The following is a 21696-nucleotide window of genomic DNA, read 5'->3' as shown; positions in this document are numbered from 1 at the left end:
GCGGAGACATGTTTCAGCCCTGGTTTAAGGGAGCAGCAGGCCTCCTTAGCCGCACATTGAAAACACCGAAACCAAAAGTAACTTTCGGATACCTTTTCTCTCCCAGTTTTTTCAAGGTATGGTTGATAAAACGATCTTTAAAGGGTACAACTTGATGATTTGCTCTACACAGACACTGAGCCGCCATTATCACGGTCAAGTTAATGAACACATCCGTCACCTCACACGGCTACATGCGTGTGTGTGCGTGTGTGTGGCGAGAGCACGTAAGCACCTCCATGCCCAAGTCTTCAGGGAGTTCCTCAGCTGTAAATAAGATAAAATCATTTCCAAGCTGGGATCAGCCTTGGTGTAAGCTCAAAACCTGACAAAAATGTGTTTTGGTCAGTATCACCGCTGTATCCTTCCACCATAGTTTTAGGGACAACGGTTTCTTCATTTAAGTTTTAAAAGGAAGCCATAAAGAAAACACTTGTTTCGCGCTCGGCTATAAAAACTGAAGCTTGCAGTGAGCCCACGATTCCCAGCACTGAGCCCACAGACTAGAAGCCAGGAAGCTGCGGTGTGCGTCGGAGGAGGCGGGGGGGCGTTCCTTCTCCTGCAGAGGCACACGCCACTGGGCTTCCGAATCCAGATGGGCCCCCTAGCCCTGACAAGTAAACATCTGTCTGTTGCTTTATAAGCATTATCCTGCAGTGGGGCTGGGGGACGCAGTGCAGGGGATCAGCCTGAAAGACGTGGAGGTCGTCTGTGGCTGGGTGGGAGCTGCAGGTGTTCTCCGAGCAGAGGCAGCCCGCGGGGGCCAGGAAGCCACAACGGCAGGGGCAGAAGCCCAGGAGGTATCCTGGAGGGGCGGGCGCCCTGCAGAGAGCTAGCCAGGAGCTGGTCCTGTACTGTCACAGTCCCACACCCCTCGTCTCTTGACCCCTGTGTGTCGTCTCAGTCCCAATAAGGATTGCATGTCTGCAGGTCGGGGAGGACCCTTGCCAGCTGTGTCTGTCTGGCATCCAGTAGAGACTCCGCAAATGTGAGCTCCCTTTTCTCCAGGACCAAGTTGGCAGTTCAAGGGGTGACTTGATGGGATAGGTAATGCCGCTTCTCTTCCAGCAATAAGGAAATCGACTCAAACATGAGCCTCACCCAGGATCGTGTGGAGGACAGGGGGCAGGGCTGGCATAGAATGCTGGTCCTCTGCACCTGGCCTGTGCTTTTCACCCCCGTCACTGTTGGTTTGAAAACGGGCCAACCAAAGTAGTCACTGTTACTAGAAATTGTTCATCAGACACACCCAGAATTCTATTTTTTTTTTTAAAGATTTTATTTATTTGCTAGAGAGAGAGAGTGCATAAGCAGGGGGAAGGGCAGAGGCAGAGAAGCAGGCTTCCCGCTGAGCAAGGAGCCCGATGTGGACTTGATCCCAGGACCAGGGATCATGACCTGAGCTGAAGGTTTAACCCACTGAGCCAACCAGGCGTCCCCAGAATTCTACCTTTAACAGCTGGTGCGGACGACTGTCACTACGAACAGAGAAACTGAAATGTAACCACGCAGGCGAATCTTGGGGGTACGATGTCAGAACACCTTTAGAATTCGTCTTCTTTTAGAGTTCCTGCCTCCTGATCCCGAGGAATGGTCACCGCCTCCCCCAGACAGTAGCTAAACTGCTCCGCCTGAGAAAGGTGACTTGGTCGCGTCTGAGCACTTCGTCATGGCACCTTAAAAAGTGCATTTGCTATCACAGTCTCCACGAACCTTCACTTTCCCCAGTTAATCTTACCAGAAGCGTTCTTCAAATGAATTCAGATTTTCTAAAATGGCAAGATACTTTATTTTTAAAGTCTCGTTATTTTAACACTGCATTGTTAGGTGTGATTTTTGACATCCCAGCAAGAAAAAGCTGTAAGCTCACCAGCTGCCATTAACTTATGGTGCATTTTGTCGGATCTTATTTTGTGCTGTATATGTGAGCTTAATATAGATTCTATAGCCCTGGAAGCTGTTATTTTTCAGAATTGCAAAATTACATTGTCTGAGCTTGTGGTGCAAATACCAGTATAGAGATTTCCCATTAAGTGAGTTTGGGAGTCTCAGTGGTAGTATTATCTGGGTGGTTTAGCTCAGTTCGCAGAGGGCCGGACCCCGACTACCAGGGCCATGGGTATGATTCCGTCTATTTCCTCTGTCCCATGAGCTCTGGTCACGTACCTTTTATGTGGCTTTCCCTGTAGACTGTGGGACAGCATGATCAGGCTGAAGGCAGCGCCACTCCTGGGAAGCCGAAGTAGAGGCTGCTCGCTGGACGGCCGGGTGGAGCAGCAGCCAGCCTCACGTGGGATGCTTTTAAAAAATAATCATAGCTTGGGCCCCCCACAGAGTCTGAGTCGGTCGGTCCAGCCTTGGGTATTTTTTAAAGCTCCCAGAAGTGCGTAATATGCAGCCAGGTTTAAGAGCCACTAGAAAGGAGGAGCACAGGGTTTGGAGTGGTCTGGTTGTGTTCCCTAGTGCTGCTCCTTCATGATGCTTACAGGCTTGGGGGAGAGAACAGCCGCCTTTTGGCTGCTGTTCCGTTTGGCTTTTATTCGTCATTAGGCTTTTAGGGCATGGCTGAACAGTGTTGGAATTCCTTCAGTAATGAGTCATAAGATTTGGTTGTCTTAAACATGAAACGAGACATTTTGATAAATCAAGATGCATTTTGATTGGTGCCTGAAGAGCCACATCTGTTTTCTTTTCTTTTCTTTTCTTTTTTTTTTTTAAGTTTAACCAGAATGAATGTCTTCTGACGGGCGTTACCAGAAAAATGCTTGTGTTCACAGTTGATGAACAAAACCGTGGATAACGCATATATCAAAGGAGAGTTATTAGTACTTACACAAGCTTTGAACTGTTTGAGAAGTAAATTATTTTGTATTGTATATATATAGGTCTGTGTCTAGTTGGATGCTTAGTGCCTGTTATATGGTTGGTCTAACTTCTGCACCAAGATTCATGTGAAAACGAGAGAAATGATGATATTTCAAGAGCCCCAGAGTCTGGGTGTTCTGGTCCCAGACACCTGGCTGGGAGAGGAGGCTCACTTTCACTCTCTTGAGTCGGGCTCTGTGTTGCAGTGCTCATTCCCCTTGTCCTTCTGGCTCATTTCATGGTTCTCCCTTGGGACACGTGTGCTTTCCGGGGCCGTGTCAGCGCTCCTCTTCCCGAAGCCCCCCGCGCACACACAGCGGAGTGGCTCCCATTGGTTTATGGACTCTTCTCTCCGGTTGGTTCCGCACGAGCCCGGGTTGGCTTCCGGTGAGCCCTGGGCTGTGCTTCGGTGCTTCTCACCTTGGCAAGGATATTGGCTGCTCATGCAGGACCAGTGTTCTTTCTGGAGACAGAGAAGGCCCTCAGTTGAGACCCACTGAATTAAAAGACTGGCCAGAAGATCAGTGTGGACGGTAGGGCAGGGAGGGAGGCAAGGAGGGAGGGCAAGAGCGTCCCGGTTTTGCGTCGAGCACTCTCATTTGGCAGGTGTCAGCGTTTGTAGCAGGGGTGCCTCGGGCCGCTGTGGTCGACCCTCGTGCTCGTGTGAGCTGTTCATGCTCGAAACGTCCCCAAGAAAGGGAACGGAGCATTAAGAGGTGGTTGTGCCGAGTTGAGCTTTTGACCCCAGCCAGAGTGCGAGAGGTCAGGCCTGAAGGCACTTCAACTGAAGAAGGGAGAGTTTCAGCTGGGAGACGGTTGCCCAAGCTGGGTGGCGGGTAGTCACTGTACTGGGCGCGTTGCCTTGTGTCTCGGAACAACGGCAGTGTAGGGAGGCGAGCGGAGTGTCGGCCGGGCCCTGGCCACTGAGCTGGGCGCTCAGGGCAGTGCCAGGGAGAGGCCCCTGCCCTGGACAGGCTTCCACACCGGTGGGTGGTAGGACGGGCTGGAGCTTGGATGGGGTGAGACGCAAGGAGAAAGAGGTGAGAAGAAAGACACCGAGTGTAATCCGATGGCAGTGCAGGCACGTGGAAACACGCGGGAGGAGACACTTTTGAGACCTCAACCCCCGGCCTCAGGCAGGACCATACAGACGGGCTCCCCTTAAGAAGGCTTTTTCGTTACTGTGCTTAAATTCAAGTAGGAACTTACACTGTCGCGGGGGAGGGGGTACTGACAGCCACCCCTCTTGTCCCTCCGTCTGGACGATTCCATTCCCACTATCACCAGAATGGTTCCCGCAAAGCCGGTTCGTCCCTCTTCTCTGGCACTCACTGGGTTCTGCTGTATCACGTGCACGCCTCTGGGCCCTTCTGGGGAGGGGGGCTGTGCAACTGGCAGCGTAGGGGAGGTCCGGTCCCTACCTTACACCCGTCCCCAGCACGTGCAGCACCTCTGACCTTTTGACTTGTATTCTGCTACTTGGCGTGAGAGTGCGGGGCTCCCGGTTGGATTTGAGGGCAGCGCTGCGGGCGTCCTGTGGCCAAGCCATCCTAAAGTCCTTGCCATTCCGGAGGCTCCCCACCATGTCCTTAGAAAGCCACCAGCTTGGTTTGAGAGCACGTCCAAGTCTATTACAGCGACGGCTAGTCCTGTGCCCTGTTTGCTAGTTTCAGTACAAAAGAGCCATCTGTCAGACAGCTATTAGGACAACAAAAAAGCATCATGTGTCAACACTGAACTCCTATCTTGACTACCATTTTCTGAAATGATAGCCAGGCTCATTTGAGATGGAGACCACTTGACCCAGATGTTTGCCCTCATGAGGTCACCCAGAGCACCCCGGGCGGAGATAAATGCTGTTCGCGTGCTTGCTGGGAAGCCGGTCCTCACGGAGCGTGTCCCGTTCATGACTGTCCCCGTCTCGCCCCCTCTCAGAGCGCAGAACAGATCGCCGCACTGTGTAGGAGCTTCAGCGACGCGCAGAGCAACGGCATGGAAGGGCCGAAGGGGACTCGGGACCCACCTCCGCGGCCGCTGGCTCGTCACCTCTCCGATGCGGATCGCCTCCGAAAAGTCATCCAGGAGCTGATGGACACGGAGAAGTCCTACGTGAAGGTAACGGAAGGGGCCGTGTGTTCTTCCCTGCTCGGTCCCCCCACCCCCCCACCAGCCCCCGGGGTGGCGGGCTGTCTGTTGGTGGGGGTCCCCGGGTCACATGTGCCCAGACCCCAGCAGTCCCGACGGAGCTGCCTGCTCCTGGAAGCAGCGGGTCGCTGTCCGGAGCGGTGGGTGAGGGGCCGGCGAGCTGGGAGGACTTGGGAGAATTAGATTCTCGGCTCGTTTCGTTACCAAGGTAGCTTTCGCTATGGAAACAGATGTTCTGGCTTGTCATCTGCAGTCTGTGGGAACAGCATCTGTGCTGGTGGCGGGAGAGGGCTGGAGATGACTTCAGGGGCTGAGGAACTAGGGAACGACTTGCTCACAAGCGGCTGTTGGGGCAGCCCCCAGACCTGCCTGGTGGTGGCCGCCATGCGGGACAGGTCCCACGACAGAGCCGCGGTCATCACGGGGCCACTCCCAACCTGGCACAGAGGGGTCGGTGCCGAGGATCTTCAGTACCCGAAGAATTCATGTTTTTTTTCTGAGAACCCCAGTCAGTAGTTTGGGAAACAGTTTCTGAAGGACACTGGAACCTGGGAAGACAAGGGTCTGCTGCCTTCTGTGTGTGCTGGAAGCGGCATGGCACCGGGCAGCGGCTGCCCGTCCCCCCAGGCTCTGCCTCGGGGTGGCGGCATGGCCTCGGGTGGTCCCCTCCAGCCGCTCTCAGAGGGCCGTGCCCGGCTGTCACTTCTCCCTCCACAAGGCAAATCTGAGCTTCCCCTTCATCACTGTCACTGTCATTTCATCCGGACGCAACAGAAGGTCTGCTCGCGCGGGTAGAGCTACCCAGAGCTGCTCCTTCTGGCCCCGCGGGGAGAGAGAAAAGCTGTCGAGTTGGCCATTTACTTTCTTTATCCCATTACGTCCTGTCCAGTGTCTCACGTGGGGAGATGACGTGCGCGCGGGGTGGGGGGCTCAGACCCGGATTCTGGGTCGTGCCGTGGACGTGACAGCCTTTCCAAAGCAGCTGCCTGCGCTGGGTGGTTTGAGGCTTCCGAGACCCTCTGGCCCCCCGGGGACGGTGGTCACGAGCTTCCACCACAGAGGCGAGGGCGGAATTCAGAGTTTCTATTGCCGCCCACCACGTGCCTCTGCTTCCCCGTTCGGCCACGCCGCACCGGGAGGGCTATTTCGCCGAGATGCCGGCAGAGGACTGAGATGGATGTTCTGGGCGAGCTGGACAGAAAGGACCCTTCGCTCTGCTTTGTTTTCGTAGGGCTGCAGCTGGCTGGCTCCGCGGCTCCGTGCCCCCGGCTCCCGGTGTGTAAGTCCTCCGGGGCGGCCCCGGCCGGCACGAGGAAGGAGGGCAGCCCGTCACTGTCTCTGACCAAATAACCAGCACCGGGGGCCTCTTGTGATTCACACACACACACCACTTTTATTTTGTCATTTCTCTTTGGGGCTGACATTGAACACGGGATTTTACTTCCTGTTCATCTAACCTTGGTCCCTGCATGCAACTTGGAATTCGCAGCACTGGTGTGTTCGCGGAGATACGGTTCAGTAACTCCTCACATCGCCCTGCTCCGAAGCAGCCACCGTGGAGGATGGTGAGGGAGGGAAGGCCAGGGAGCTTCTCATTGTTGCATAGGAAAAGGCATCACAGGCCTGTCCACTTGCTCCCAGGACCTGTGTCGTAAAGTCCTGGAGATTTCGGGCTCTGGCAAAGCTCTTCCGGTCTAGATTTCTCCACTGTAAAATGAGGAAGCAAAGTCATGGGCTTTGTAATCAATTCTTTAGAATAAATGAAATAAGAAAAAAAAATCTTTTCTGTTACAAAATTTTATCCTGGTCTTGGCTTCAAATCATTAAATAAACCTATTATCTAAAGAGTTTTGTGAACACCGTCCACTCCCGCTGTTCTGTACTGCTGGAGCCCAGTTTACTGGAGACTCAAACATGGCCTAGACTGTACACATCATGACCGCACTTAACCTCTGGAAACTTTTTCTTGCATTTGAATACGGGAGCTTGAAATTCTGCTAATATGTCAACTCCAAAGTTGAAGAGCTTCCCAGATCTTGTCCCGTCCCAACGGTGGGGCTGTTGCCATGCTCCCTGAGACAGAGGAGGAGGCAGGGTGAGCTGGCCGGTGTGGTCACTCCTGACAGAGGTGCCTTGCCAGAGCTCACCTTCTCTGCAGGGAGATGAACGATGCTGCACTCGGTCACGGACAGAGCCTGGCTCGGCCACCAGGCTGTCTAACCAAGCAGGAGGGGTGTTCCAGCTGCTGAGTGCACTGACTACTAGCGTCTGTGAATTAGGCCAGAAATAATAGTAGCCGCCTTTAGGGTCATGAATTTCAACAAGACTTGAAATCCATCATTGCCGGTGGGAGTCTGGAGCTGTGGTCAGGGTTGCTGGAAACTCTTGGGTTTTTTCGGAGACACGTGTGATAAAGATTCTCTCCTTCTGTCTTTCAGGATCTGAGCTGCCTCTTTGAATTATACTTGGAGCCACTTCAAAATGAGACCTTTCTCACCCAAGATGAGGTAATCAGTCCCCTCCCCCGGTCCCCTGACACACAGGTTAGTCTGTTTGCCCATTAGTGGACCTCCCCGGAGGTTCTGTCTGCTGATCCCCAAAGAACACCCAGGACTAAAGGGTCATCAGAGGGACCCAGGCAGGCCTCCTCCAAAGCCTTTTATGTAGCCTCTGCCATGTGAGAAGAGTTTACCTGTGCAGGACAGCCAGTGTCCTTTTTGGAAAGAAGGTGTGGCCAAAAGTTGCTCTTTAATTCATGACTTGTTAATGTTAAATCTCAGCAATTAGTTCTTTTCTACTGGCTTCCATTTTTTGCTGGTTTGAATCCATTTACATTCATTTGAATCCATTGTTACATTGATTTACAAGGTTATTTTAGAATTACTAGAACCAGAGCTGTAAAAATTCTGTGTATAAACTAGGTCACGGAGTGAATATGCTGCCTTCTTTGAAGGACTTTCTTCTGTCTGCTTCTTGGTGAACAGCCTGGGATTTGCCTGTGTCTCGGGGTTAGAGTGGTCTCTGGATCCTCATTGCTAATACCCTCTTTCTGATCCCGGCCTTCATATTAGATGGAGTCACTTTTTGGAAGTTTGCCAGAGATGCTTGAATTTCAAAAGGTGTTTCTGGAAACTCTGGAGGATGGGATTTCAGCATCCTCGGACTTTAACAGCCTTGAGACTCCCTCACAGTTCAGAGTAAGTATTTTGGACTTCGGTTTAAAGCAGGAATAAATGGGTGGTGTGCAGAACTCTCCCTTGAAAAAGAAATCGCTGTCCCTTGCCCATTGACAAGGTAAACTTAGTGCTTTCATTGTGCTGTTTTCCTCTGGCAGGGAGTAAAAGCAGGCCACGTTGTCATCTTGAGTGGTTCTGGTAGTCAGAAGTCTGGGTGGCCCAACTTACGCGGAGTTGGCCTGGTGGCTGAGCATGTCCACCACACTGTTTGCTCAGATCTAGTGAACCATATGTAGGGAGTTCGCTCGATGCAGGAGCCCCTACCCTGCCTCTAATCTCACATCTTCATGGTCATGTGATGCTGGGATGAAAAGCATAGGTCAGCGGTTCTTTGATGAAACCCTGTCTCCAATGTGGGCATCAGTGAGTGGTGAGGAGCCCCTCCAGGGAAGGAAAGATGCAAGACAGGAGAAGGGGGACAGGGCAGGATGCAGACAAAAGCCTCTGTCCTGAGTAATGCAGAGGTGGCTGGATTGATGATCCTCCCAGATCATTCATAGCCCACTTTGTCAGATGTCTTTTTGTAGAACTTTCTTGTCCTGTGCCCATGGTGTCAGTAGGCTCTGCTACCAGAAAGCGTTCAGTCAAACTAAAGGTCTGCTAGGGGAGTGCCAGGCCGTCCTCAGTCTGCTGTGAAAATGGGGTAGTCCTGAGTTTATTTCATTTGGTGGTTTCTCTGTGGCATTAGTGCCCTGCTGAGAGACAGGTGCCATGGATGCACCAAAGTAGTCAGATGCCGCGTCAGAGCCAGCAGACACTGATTCAACCATGTCCAATGTGACTTTTCCCTCCCCTTCTAGAAACTGCTCTTTTCCCTTGGAGGCTCTTTCCTTTATTACGCGGACCATTTTAAACTCTACAGTGGATTCTGTGCTAATCATATTAAAGTACAGAAGGTTCTGGAGCGAGGTAAGTTGCTCATAGTTGTGCCTTTTTTTTTTCAGTTATTAAGAGTAAATTTGCATTTAATAAGTAGAAATAAGTGCAGTTTTAATGGATCATACTCTGTTCTTGACCTTTAAATTGACAGACATTAGAGGAAAAAAAATGCCGGTTTATTTCAGTTTATTGGTAGCAATGAACACACGTCCTAAGCGCAGAGATGTTTCTCAGCCATGTGTCACTCTGGATTTTTTTTTTCCCCCCCAAATTCCCTGATCTGAAAACCGGGAACCCTAAGCTGCTGGATGGGGATAGGAAAGAACGTGTGCTGTTTTCTTCCTTCTCCTCAACCGTCTTCGGCCCGAGCAACCACTGCAGACGCCACCACCGCACTCCCTAGCAGTGTGGTAGCTAAAGTTAAAGCCTTTTTGATGGAACCAGGCAGTTAGCAGCCCACATCCTGTCCCTGAAGCACCCTTCATCTCTCCACGTTTTCAGCGTCTTCTTTCGTTTTCTTGAAGCCCAGATAGACTCGTTGGGTGGACCTCAGCCCTCTTGCCTCCATGCGGACTGTTGACCCCGCTCTGGGGGCCACGGGAGAGGCTGTGGGACAGGAGAGGCTGCGCATGCGCCAGCCCACAGAGGGAGAGGGCACGGGAGAGGCTGCGCATGCGCGGGACTGCAGCGGGCGAGGCCACGGGAGACGTTGCGGGGTGGGTGGGAGAGGTTGCGCATGCGCGGGACTGCAGCAGGAGGGCCGGAGGCGTGCGTTGGCGAGCGCACTAAGTGCCCGGGCTTTCAGTCCGGGCCAGTCAGCCGGCCCAGCCCGGGCGGTATATTTGAGGATCTGATGACAGCCGTGACCTTGTTCAGTAGGGAGCTTTGTGTCACTGTCACCATTGTCACCATCCGCTGCTCAAGTGGCTCCGTGTGCTCCTGTCGCACCGGATCAGGAAAGCTGCCTCACCTGAAGCCGTCCTCCGGCTGAGTCCGCTTTCGGCAGCCACACGCCTGAGAGGAAAGCTCTCCAGTCTGGCTCTGTCAGGAGCTTTTCTGGCGACTTCTTCGGCATCTCTCATTTCTGGTGGCGGGGACAGGAGGGAAGGTGAGGGGTGCCGGCACGGGCCGTGGGGCGCGGGGCCCCTGGCGCGGGTGCGGCTTCCACACCCGATGGCACCTTACGTCAGCCTGACCCGGCCCCGGAGAAGGTCACCGGGCCGCCGCCTTGTCTCATTCTCTCACGGGAGCGGGGAGCCAGACGCGAGCCTGCCGCAGCCTCCGCCGGGGTGATGTCATACGGTTCTGCAGATCAGTCCTGCCGGGCTCCTAGTCCCTGGCTGGGTTCTGAGAGGACTTTTCCCAAGGGCCTTGCTTCAGTTCCCCGGGGATTGCGGACACTGAGCCATACTGGGTGGCGCAGCCTGCCAGCCGGAAGGAAACCGCGCCATTTGGCTCTTCGGAAAGGTTTCAGAGCAGGAGAAATCCGCAGGCCCACCCGAGGCCACCCCCACACTCAGCGGCCCCTGCTGGAAACCCAGAGCCTGATGCTCACCCGGATCCCCGCCCTTATCCCAGCACCCCAGCCCCCACCGCAGCTCTCCACTGCGCCTTCACATTGGTCCTGCCGTGCCCCTAGGCCCTAACCCTAACCCTGTGTTGGGTTCTGAGGAGTGCGCCCCCAAAAGCCTGGATCCAAAGGCCCCGGGTTTGGAGATCTTGAGCAATAGCAGAGGACGCAGCCTGCCACCCAGAAGGAAACCCTGGTCTTTGGAACTCCGGAAAGGATTCAGAGTAGGAGGAATCTGGAAGCCCCCTTGAAGCCACCCCAACATTCAGCAGCCCCGTAGATGACAACCCAGAGCCGGGCACTCACTCTTATCCAAGCCCTCAACGCTGCTCTCCATAAAGGTCAAATCAAAGCCGGCAGATGGGGGCCTGCCATACCCCTAGTCCTTAACCCTAAGCTGGGGTTGGGTTCTGAGGGGTCCGTCCCCAAGAGCCTAGATCTAAAGCCCCAGGGACTGGGGAGCCTTGAGGAATACCCGTGGTCTCAGCCTGCCACCCAGAAGGAGGCCATTCCATTTGGAACTCTCGGAAGCATTCAGAGTGACGGAAGTCTGCGTGCCCACTCCTGGCCACCCCCACATTCAGCGGGGCCCTGGACACAAACACGGGATAAAAAGGACTTCCCCTGGGACTTGAGTGCCTTCTTTAGAATGACAGCGGGCCTCATGCGTCCTCTCCCGTTTTGATTTGCCGGCTCTCTGGAAGCCAAGGAACCCGGGCTCTCTCCTGTGACAGTGACAGTGGCCAATGTGTAGGGAGAGGTCTGTACTTGAACTTTTTTAGTTGCATCAGCAGGGTGGTAGCAGCCGAGTTGAATTCCAGACCCCTTCCTCTGTCATTACACGGTTCCAGGTGGCACGAATAGGACCTGAAGGTCACCCTTCAGTGTTTCTGTCTCAAAACCAGGCAGCAGGTTCTCCACAGCATCACAGAAGGCATGTAGAGGTTTATCCCAGCACTCAGAGCGTTTAGTCGGTTCCACTGAGGCAACTCTGCCATTTGGTTTCAATCACGATCCTTACAGTATCATAGAAGAACAGGCTCAAGGTTAAGAAATGGAGTCTTGCAGTGCTTCAGGGGAACAAGTACCAGCCAAAATCTGTCTCCCTACTTGCTTAGACAGAGATCTGACTCCCGTCAGCACTTCCTCAAGAAACACCTTCTTACTGACAGTAGAATTAAGGCACACTGCGCTTTGCTCCGTTCTGAAGGATCATCCCACCATCCGCTTTGTTGGTCACGTTCAAAATGGCACCACATCTCCTAGAAGGTGTAGAATTTTGCCTTTGTGACAAAACCCCAAATATGGGTGTAATTTCATTCAAATTGGCTGAATTCCAAGCAGATGGTCAACCAGTGTCAGCAGGGACTCCAAAGCAGTGACTGATACATCCATTGACATTCTCAAAACTGAACGAGGTTGGGTTCCCAGGTGTCCCTGTCATAATGTCAGATGCTGGACACGGCTGGCTCTCCCTGCCCGTAGCGGTCTGAAGGTCCCACCCGGTGGAATAGACCGGTCAGAGCTGTGGAGGCCCTGAAGCCTCGGAGAAGGCTGCAGTGCTTATCAGTTTATTTTAAAAGAAAACAAGATAGTCCCTACCGTATAGAAAATTAACAGTCCGTGCGAGGACAGTGGGGGCAAATTACTAGTTTATTTTGCTATAGGATTCTTTTGCAGGGTAGGTGTAGGGTCTGGATGATACTGTTTTATGGTTTTATGAATTGGTTGAAACTCACTTTTTAGGCTCCTCTAAGAGTCTCTCAGGGGTTTGCATGTGAATATGCCCTGAAAGTCAGACATTCCTACATTTCACCTTGGTGTTCCTCTTTGGTGTAGAGACTGTGCTATTTAGAGAGCCTGGTAAACTCCCCTTTTCCATGGGACTTACCCCCCCCCCCCCCGCCCGAGCTGTGATGCTGAATCAGCGCTGACAGCTGGGCGCCTGACCCTCTGAAGCATTTGCGTTTTTATAAAAACTGCCATTAGGAGGGCTGCAGAAGTGGACGAGCTAGGACTCCATTAAACACGAACTGAAGTAGGGTTTCATTTATCCTGCTGTGCTCTCCTAAGGGTCTTGTATCCCCCTGCTTGTAGCTAAAACTGATAAAGCCTTCAAGGCTTTTCTGGATGCCCGGAACCCCACGAAGCAGCATTCCTCCACCCTGGAGTCCTACCTCATCAAGCCGGTGCAGAGGGTGCTCAAGTACCCTCTGCTGCTCAAGGAGCTCGTGTCGCTGACGGACCACGAAAGCGAGGAGCACTATCACCTGACCGGTAAGAGTGGGGGCTGTGGCCACCGCCACCGCGGAGCCTGGGAGGCCCGGCTTCTCTTCCCTGCTTCGTTTCCCAGCCTCAGACCCGCCTCTGTCCTGCAGTTCTTAAGCTTAGGTAGAATCTATGTGAAAATAGCCTTTAGATGACATTATACTTGAGCAAAATTATGTCATCAGAGGAGCCCCGTTCCCCTCTGGAGGGATGATTCCGTTTTCATTTTTCAAAGAACGTATTTGCGCTCAGAGAGGTGAAATCCGTTGCTTTGGGTCTCTTGGTTAGCAAAACAACGCTGCCCAGAATGGGGCCCATCTTCCTGCCCCCCTCGGAAGGTTTTGTATTGCCGGCTGCCCGTGCCGCTGCGGGATCTGCTAGGTGAGGCTCCACCTTGTGGGGACTTCAGAGCAGAGCCCAGCTCCGCAGCCGGGCCCCAGCGACAGTGGCGGCTGGCGTGTCTGTGTCCGCGCCCTCAGAAACTGCTGCCCCGAGATACAGTTCGTCAGATACACAGAGCCCTTCAGATTGATCGCAGAGTATCCCTTAAAGGGATGCTTAGTAGTACTGAATAATAAACCCTGAAAAGAGTGTTAAATTGGCTCTTTTTCTCCAACAAGCATACTTTTGTGTCATAAGTAACAAAGACAAAATTTTTTTTTACATGCGAGTTAAATTCTACAAGTAAATGGTACAAATTATGAAGAGTATTCAAATAATGTGAAAAGATCCTTTTTCACCAAGATGATGTTTATTTAAGTGGTTAAAAATTGCCTTCCAAACTTGTCTCCAAACTGAATTAAAATACTGAATCAGGAGAACAAAATATGAAAAATACTAAATTTACAGGTAACCTGAAGTTTCGCTTTTTGACTTTGACAGAGTCCTTTTGTCCCTCACATGCCCAAGTAGAAAGTTACTAATAAGCACCGTGTATAATGCAAACAGCTGCTCTGGCCATTAGGGGCATTTAGAGAGACAAGAGTAAGTTCTTGCTAACAGACTGTTGTAGTTCACAGTTCAGTCATTGGCCTGGGAGGAGAGGCAGCATTTAGGGGAGGCACATAGCCAGTCAGTCTTAGGTTTCAGTTCTGGCTCTATTCCTCATTTCTCTCTTTAGAAGTCTGGGAAAATACTTAATCCCTCTGCACCCCAGTTTCCTCATCTGTGAAGTGGGATTAATTATAGCTCCTCCAACCACTGAGTTGCTGTGGGGATGAAATGAGATGATTAACATCAACCACTTGTTACAGTACCTGCCAAACTGAAGGTGCTCGATCAGCATTAGCTGTTACTATTAGTGATAATTTTTACCTGTGCTCATTTCAAAGAGAACTGAGGTGGGAGATCATTCTACTCACAGTGGGCTGTTTGAGCCACCCCTGAGTCATGCTTCTGTTAGTAAGAACTGGTTTTGAATCCTGGCTTGAATCTTGAGCTTTTTCATTACTGCTTTTGGTAGGACTTAAACAAAATTTATAAAAATGATTTCCTATTTTTCAGAAGCACTAAAGGCAATGGAAAAAGTAGCGAGCCACATCAATGAGATGCAAAAGATCTACGAGGATTATGGGACCGTGTTTGACCAGCTAGTGGCAGAGCAGAGTGGAACAGAGAAGGAGGTCAGTGGGACTTCTGGAATCTGGGAGGCATTTGTTCACTGCATCTATAGGTGGTCTCCAAACTAGGCCACTGTGTTCAGGCTCTCCTACAGCAGAACATGCCCCACCCTGTTTTTTAAATCTTAGTGCCTGCAATAAACCATACCATTTAAGTATCAGTGGAACATAAAATTCATTGTACTGGTTTAAGATGTAACCATACGTCACCTAACATTGTATGAAAGTAAACAAGAAATATCACTAAGCTTATATCCCTACCTCCTCCTCCCTTTCCATGGGGCGTGAGGCAGGACTCATCCCAGAGGTGAGCTCATACATGGTGAACTCGAGCTGACAGGGGAGGCAGTGGGAGCCAGCAGGTAGAGAGAACCTGGTATCTAACATCGGCGGCTACGTCCTTACTTACAGAACTAGTTGAAGTGGAATTTGACAATTTCTGTATTTTTCTTTTCTGGTTGATTACTAAACTAGAATCTCAAGCTTTTAAAGTCTACGTATAAGGAAACAGTTTCCGTAGAGAAGGCAAGAACAGAAAAGAACTGGAGTTTAATTTTTTGTTACAGTTTCAGTGTTGGTCCTTTTTTCTTTGTGGGCGTAGGATAGTCTATGGATCAGGAGAGTGAATGTGCTAGAGCCTGAGGTCAATATTAATGAAGACACTTTGGATGGACCTCAATGTCCATTTACATATAATATGTACACTGAACCAAAATGCTGTTCTATTTATGATTTTATTCAAAGTTCGATGCTTTGCTCATATTTTCAAAACCTATATACTATTTAAAGGCCCTATGTTTATGGGGGGCATAAAAATCACATTGAATGTACTTGGAATCCTCATATATACGTATGTGATTCAGTGTCAAACATGAGACAGCGTACCCTGGGGTCTCTGTGTCTTCATCTCCCGTTTTTATGATACAGGTAACGGAACTTTCCATGGGGGAGCTTCTGATGCACTCTGCAGTTTCCTGGTTGAATCCGTTTCTGTCTCTAGGAAAAGCCAGAAAGGACCTTGAACTCACAGTGTTTGGTTAGTATCCCATTTTGAAAGAATGTAAACTTAAAAAAGGCTGGTGAAAATGAAGAGCTTTCTAGACCCACCAGTCTAGCTAACTCTTGGTTTTCAGAAGGAGTTAGAATCATTGCTGTAATGGCTTTTGACTTAGCAGAGCCAGCCTCCAACTATTTAAAATGCTGTCGCTCTGCATACTCATTATCTTGTTCTCCCTTCTGCTTGGCTTAGTGGTTCTGGCCAAGTGTTACAGAAACAGATCTCCTAAGGCTGTTTTGAAACCTGTTATCTTAATTGTTTGCTGCATTTCAAAATGTCTTAATTCTCACTAAGACCAATTATAGATCATGTGTGCTCACTGAGATGAACACCATGTCTTCAAATTTCAATAAAACAAAACAGGGATTTTTAAAAAATTGCCAAGACCTCCTTCAGATGATCACTTTTAAATAAGTAGATATTTCTGCATCGTTGGCAATCTGATCGGAGGGAGAGCAGCATTTATTCCCTCCTGTGTTGGTACAGGGGGATCTTGGAGCATCATAAGTTTGAAGAGCTTTGTTCTATTAAAACATTCTAAGTCTTAGTTCAACCTTGGAAGAAAGTTTGTACAAATAATGAAAGACTTTTTCTTTTCCTTTCTTTAGTTTTTAAGAGAGCTGTCATACTGGTTTATAAAGAAAACTGCAAACTGAAAAAGAAATTGGTAAGACAAGAAGTGTATTTCATGAAAGCTGCCTCTTCATGGCTCTGTCCTGTCAGTATTGACGTGAAAAGCACGCTCAGCAGCAGGGCTTCACTGGACTGAAGGGACTTACTCCTGGGGTGACTAACCAAACCAGACCCTCGGGCTATTTCTTATTCTCCCCACAAACAATGTCCGTTTTAAAAGATTTATACAAATACCCGCGCTGGGGCCTACACAGAAAATCAGCTTCCATATCCCTGAAAATGGCCCATGTTTGCGCCATACATGTAAGAGACTATGTAACTTTGGTTTGTTTTCAAACGACTTTTACCTTAGTCCAAAAAAAAGCTTAGCTTAGCTGTGGATACCACAAGCCATCAACAGTGATTACTGTTCAGAAGGAATGAGGACACAGAAGGGTTGGTTGTCATTCTTGCTTCGTGTCTAGCCATCTGTGCTCCCCAGACCACAGCTCTGCTGCCTGCCCCCCCCCCCCCGCCCCCAGTCTGAGCTCTCCGAGAACCAGGAGCACGCCTGCACCCTGACCACTCACACAGCTGTAAAGAGCTTCAAGTTTTGATTCCCTGCACATCTCTCTGGGTGAGCTTCCTCTAACACTTTTCTCTGGGGGCTTTCCTGTTACAGCCCTCGAATTCCCGGCCTGCACACAGCTCTGCCGACTTGGACCCGTTTAAATTTCGCTGGTTGATCCCCATATCCGCACTTCAAGTCAGACTGGGAAATACAGCAGGTAATTGTTTCGTGTGGCAGGATGTCAGGAAAAAACTTTTTTTAAAGCGGGCTCCCCAGAGCATGGAGCCTGATGTAGGACTTGATCCCAGGACCCTGGGATCATGACCGGAGCTAAAGGCAGATGCTTTTAACTGAGCCCCCCAGGCATCCCCAGGAACACACATTATAATGGTACTTACTTGCACTGTGGAATGAAAAACTAGGAAAGAACCTTGGGGATAATTTTTGAGTTTTATTTTATAGGCAAAGAAAAGGAGAAGAGAGGTGGTTCCCCCCCCCCCAAACAGACTTTTAGAGAAAGTAAATGCCAAATTTGGCTTTCCTTTGCCAAGTATCTCTTGTGTCCTTATTGTTGCTATCAATGGTTTTCAGCACTTTCTTCCTAATATCCTGATACCCTAGAATTTGTTAAACAAAGGACCATAAACCTAAATTTAAAAAATTCTGATACCCCAGAAAATTCCTTAAGATTAAACAATATTATATGTGATATTCGAAAACAAAACTTCAACCTTGGAAAATTGTTCAGAGGTCCTTCTAGAATAACCATGTTCTGGAGACGATGCCTCTGGTGGAAGAAAGGACCAACAGTCTAAGGCATGCAGTGATGTTCTGGGTCCGTTTCATTTTTGTTTGAAGTGCTTACGTTCCTTAAACCGGGACCGACTTTGGGCTGGCCTGTTTTACCTCAAGGACCTGAGCACATCCTACTGTTCCTTTCAAAGAATGCAGTGAATGGAATGGGGTTGACCAACAGGATCCATTTACTCTCTTTCCCAGAGAGCTGGAATCCAGGGCTAGGGAGAAAGCAAACTTGAGATGGCTGGAAAACTACCAGGAAATGTAGAAAGTAACTAAGAAGTATTTTGATAACTATTTGTAAAAGTCATACATAGAATGAGACACAGAAGAAAATGATGAGACTCAGGGTGGGGAGTATCTGACTTCTGAACTTGACATCTTTGGCAAAATTATAGACCCTTGTTTCCTTTCCCACAGGGACAGAAAATAATTCTGTATGGGAGCTGATCCATACGAAATCAGAAATAGAAGGACGGCCAGAAACCGTCTTCCAGCTGTGCTGCAGGTACTACTGCCTCCCAAAATTAGAGCCAATGGGAAAAAGGATTACGCTTTCTTAAAAATGCGAGTTTATTTTTAGTGCTCTCCTGAATTTTGATGACTTTGGGGTCACATCCAGCTTCCCCCCAAATGGCAGCTATGTCTGTAGTAGAACACATGAGCAAATATATAGCCACATCTTAGTGCTCAAAGGCACTTCAGAAATGATCACTTCTTTTGTAAGTGAGGAGACCACGGTCACAGAGGCTGGGTGACTCGCTGTCGGGACGTGTCAGGTCCACACTGTGGAATGTGGACACGAAGCACAGTGACTTGGGACATGACTGCTGTTTTCTCTTCCCTCCTCACCAGTGACAGTGAAAGCAAAACCAACATCGTCAAGGTGATTCGCTCTATTCTGAGGGAAAACTTCAGGCGTCATATCAAGTGTGAATTACCGCTGGAGAAGACCTGTAAGGACCGCCTGGTCCCCCTTAAGAACCGAGTTCCTGTTTCAGCCAAGTTAGGTGAGAACTTCGTGTTTATGCAGGAAATCATGGGCTGCTCCGTAAGGATGTATGTGCTTGTGACACAGCAGTGAGTCATCACTTTGTAGAGTACCGGGCAGGGGGGCTCTGTAAGCCCTGAACCAGACACCCAGATCCACAGAGTGGTGTGTGAAGGTGGTGGCGATTTTATTTAAGAAACTTACGGGACACCTCGGTGGCTCATCTGGTTAAGTGTCTGCCTTCAGCTCAGGTCATGATCCCCAGGTCCTGGGATTGAGCCCCATGTCAGGTTCCCTGCTCAGTGGGGAGCCTGCTTCTCCCTCTCCTGCTCGCCCTACTTGTGCTCTCTGCCCCCTCTCGCTGACAAATAAACAAACTCTTAAAAAAAAAAGAAACTTAAAATGCCTCTTGCTCCCACACCTTGTATAAACTATAACCACTCCCAGCCCCAAGTCCTCATCTTACCAGCAGCCAACAGAATCTCTTCACTATCTTAGCTCTTTCTTCCACTGGGATGTGCAGGACTCCCGGGGCTTCGCTTGGCTTACCGCAGTTCTCCCAGAGCTCGGAACAGCTCAAGGCATCTAGAAAGCCAATACTTGATGACTTAAGATCAAGAAACCTTATATTCATTCTGACCCAGCCAATGAAGTCACCAAATCATACTTGCCTTAAACTTTCTGCCTGCTTTTAAAATTTCAGTTAAAATTTAAAATTTTCTGCTTTTAAAATTTCAGCTTGAACTCTCTTTCTGTATTAACTGTTTTGTTAATCTTTGATCTTGTTTGTAGTCTTTAAATTATTTCTTTTCTCTTTATTGGTCACAGTGTGACCTCTTCAAATTCACTGTAAATTTTCTATTTTTTTCTCTTTTGCTGAAATAAGTTGTAGCCATTGAAACTATACTGTTATTACACACACACACCACAGCAGAGAGCTCCCCTTTTCCCTTCAACCCAAGAAAAAGAATTAAACACACATGAATGATTAAATCATTCCTATTAAATCTCTGAAAGTTGGCTAGAAATTCTAGCAGAGACCGTTCTTATGAGTGATGAAGGGCATTTTCTACTTTTAATGGAGCAGCAAGGCAAATAGACAAGGTGAGAAGGTAGGTGTAGAAATACGGTATAATCTTTGCTGTCCAATTTCAAAGTACTTTAGTGAAAGAAAGGGACCTAGATTTTATTAGTAACTAAGAATCCTAGCCTTTGTAATAGCTTATAGCTTGTTGTCCTATCTAAACAATTGAGCTCTGGTAAAAGGCCATCTAGAAACTCCAAATCATCCAACGTCAAATTTCAGATAAACCTAAGTAAAAAATTTCCACACTTGGAGTATCTGCGAGGCTTTTTTTTCCCCCCAAGTACCAGGATATTGGTAACAGAAGTGAGATGATGATGAAATCTTAAGTAATTAAGGTGATACATCTTACAATGTACATTGCAAGTATTAGGCATTGTAGAGTCCGTTTCTCGATCATGAGGGGAAACGCCCTTCTCTCATTGCAGCCTCCTCCAGATCCTTAAAAGTCCTCAAGAATTCCTCCAGCAGCGAGTGGCCCGGTGAGCCGGGCAAGGGCAGCAGCTCGCTGGACTCCGACGAGGGCAGCCTGAGCAGCGGCACGCAGAGCAGCGGATGCCCCCCGGCTGGGAGCAGGCAGGACTCCCTGCAGCAGCCCCAGCCAGGTCTGGCTGATCTGTCGGACAGTCTCATCAAAGAGAGTGACATTCTGAGTGACGACGAGGACTACCATCAGACTCTCCAACAGGGCAGCCCTACCAAAGACATTGAAATTCAGTTCCAGAGACTGCGGATCTCCGACGCTCCGGACGCCAAGCCAGCCGACCAGCCCGGCATGGAGGGCCGGCCCAAGGGGGAGCAGCCCAAGCTGGTGCGGGGGCACTTCTGCGCCATTAAACGGAAAGCCAACAGCACCAAACGGGACAGGGGAGCTTTGCTGAAGGCACAGATTCGTCATCAGTCCCTCGACAGCCAGTCTGAAAATGCCAACCTTGATTTCGGTTCTGTGCTGCAGCGAGAGTTCAGTGTCCAGAGTTTAACCTCAGTGGTCAACGAGGAGTGTTTTTATGAGACAGAGGGCCACGGACAGTTGTAGTCCAGTCTCCGGCCAGACGTGGGCTCGGCTGCTTGTTTCACTTTTAAACTGGTGGCCAAGTGGAAACTGCAAAAAAACTACTCATTATTGGGTTTTGTGCAGCATATATTTACCCACAAAATAGTTGTAAAGATTTAAGTTATTTTAATTTATTGTAGATCAGAAAACTAGATTAAATGATCAGAATCTGTAAGAATCTGTAAATTACTTAGTTTATATCCCTTTTGAGCAGGTATCAAAATGACTTAGGATCCTTAAAATGGCAATCTATTTTAATTTATGTGGAAAAAGTAAGATGGGGGAGTTGTGATTAATAGTTTTTAAAAGGTCATTGTTTTTTTCCAATCCTCTGGGCATTTCCTTTAAACTGTTAGTTTTTGCTTTATTTAAAGCATATTTATTTTAATGGGGGTGAGGGGCACAATGTGCAGATATTTCATTTTTGTAAGCTGGTAACAGATGCTGTTTATACTGAACATGTTATATCTATGCAGTATATATATTAAAAGAGAGCTTGTACTGTATCTTATTTGATTATATTTATTTTCTCTACCAAGCTGTACAGTAAAAGGGAAGGAAGTCACATCTGGTAATTGCATTTTTATTGTCCTTCTGTAGAAGACAAGAGAGTACACACCTGAGCAGCTCAACACTGTGGAAAGCAACATTTGGTTTGCGGTTAGAGTCTGTGTTTCTCCTTGTCATCCTCTTTTTCCTTATTTCTGCTTTTATTTTGTTTGAGTTCTTCTCTGAAATTATAAGCGAAAAGGAGTGGGTCTTCATCACACATTTTTCGGTAAACGTCACACAGGCTCTTAAAATGTGAAACCGAGAGCTGGGTGGGTCGAAGGGTAGGGTCCACATCTGCCAACTCTAACAGTTTTCCAGTGCTTTCCACGCGCTCAACCTCAGGGAATAACATTCTG

The 21696-nt window shown here is 49.2% G+C and overlaps 2 protein-coding genes across 5 annotated transcripts in view; one reads left to right on the top strand and one right to left on the bottom strand.

The window, feature by feature from the left end:
- Positions 1-21211, top strand: part of TIAM2 (TIAM Rac1 associated GEF 2) — a 109084-nt gene extending 87873 nt beyond the window's left edge. For all 4 annotated transcript variants that reach the window (XM_046004853.1, XM_046004852.1, XM_046004854.1 and 1 more), the window contains 12 exons: positions 4840-5019; positions 7488-7556; positions 8121-8246; positions 9086-9194; positions 12832-13011; positions 14506-14624; positions 15549-15657; positions 16287-16345; positions 16973-17078; positions 18080-18167; positions 18515-18669; positions 20163-21211. In XM_046004853.1, coding sequence (XP_045860809.1) covers positions 4840-5019; positions 7488-7556; positions 8121-8246; positions 9086-9194; positions 12832-13011; positions 14506-14624; positions 15549-15657; positions 16287-16345; positions 16973-17078; positions 18080-18167; positions 18515-18669; positions 20163-20770 — 1908 coding nt within the window. In that variant the 3' untranslated portion in view covers positions 20771-21211. The remainder of the gene's footprint in view (positions 1-4839; positions 5020-7487; positions 7557-8120; positions 8247-9085; positions 9195-12831; positions 13012-14505; positions 14625-15548; positions 15658-16286; positions 16346-16972; positions 17079-18079; positions 18168-18514; positions 18670-20162) is intronic.
- A 144-nt stretch (positions 21212-21355) lies between these two features.
- The window catches only part of TFB1M (transcription factor B1, mitochondrial), a 74112-nt gene continuing 73771 nt past the window's right edge, over positions 21356-21696 (bottom strand). Inside the window, exon 7 of the mRNA XM_046004860.1 lies at positions 21356-21693. Coding sequence (XP_045860816.1) covers positions 21450-21693 — 244 coding nt within the window. The 3' untranslated portion in view covers positions 21356-21449. The remainder of the gene's footprint in view (positions 21694-21696) is intronic.

The sequence above is a fragment of the Meles meles genome, chromosome 5 (assembly GCF_922984935.1).
Source record: "Meles meles chromosome 5, mMelMel3.1 paternal haplotype, whole genome shotgun sequence".
NCBI lineage: Eukaryota > Metazoa > Chordata > Mammalia > Carnivora > Mustelidae > Meles > Meles meles.
This window is presented reverse-complemented; position numbering and strand designations above follow the sequence as displayed.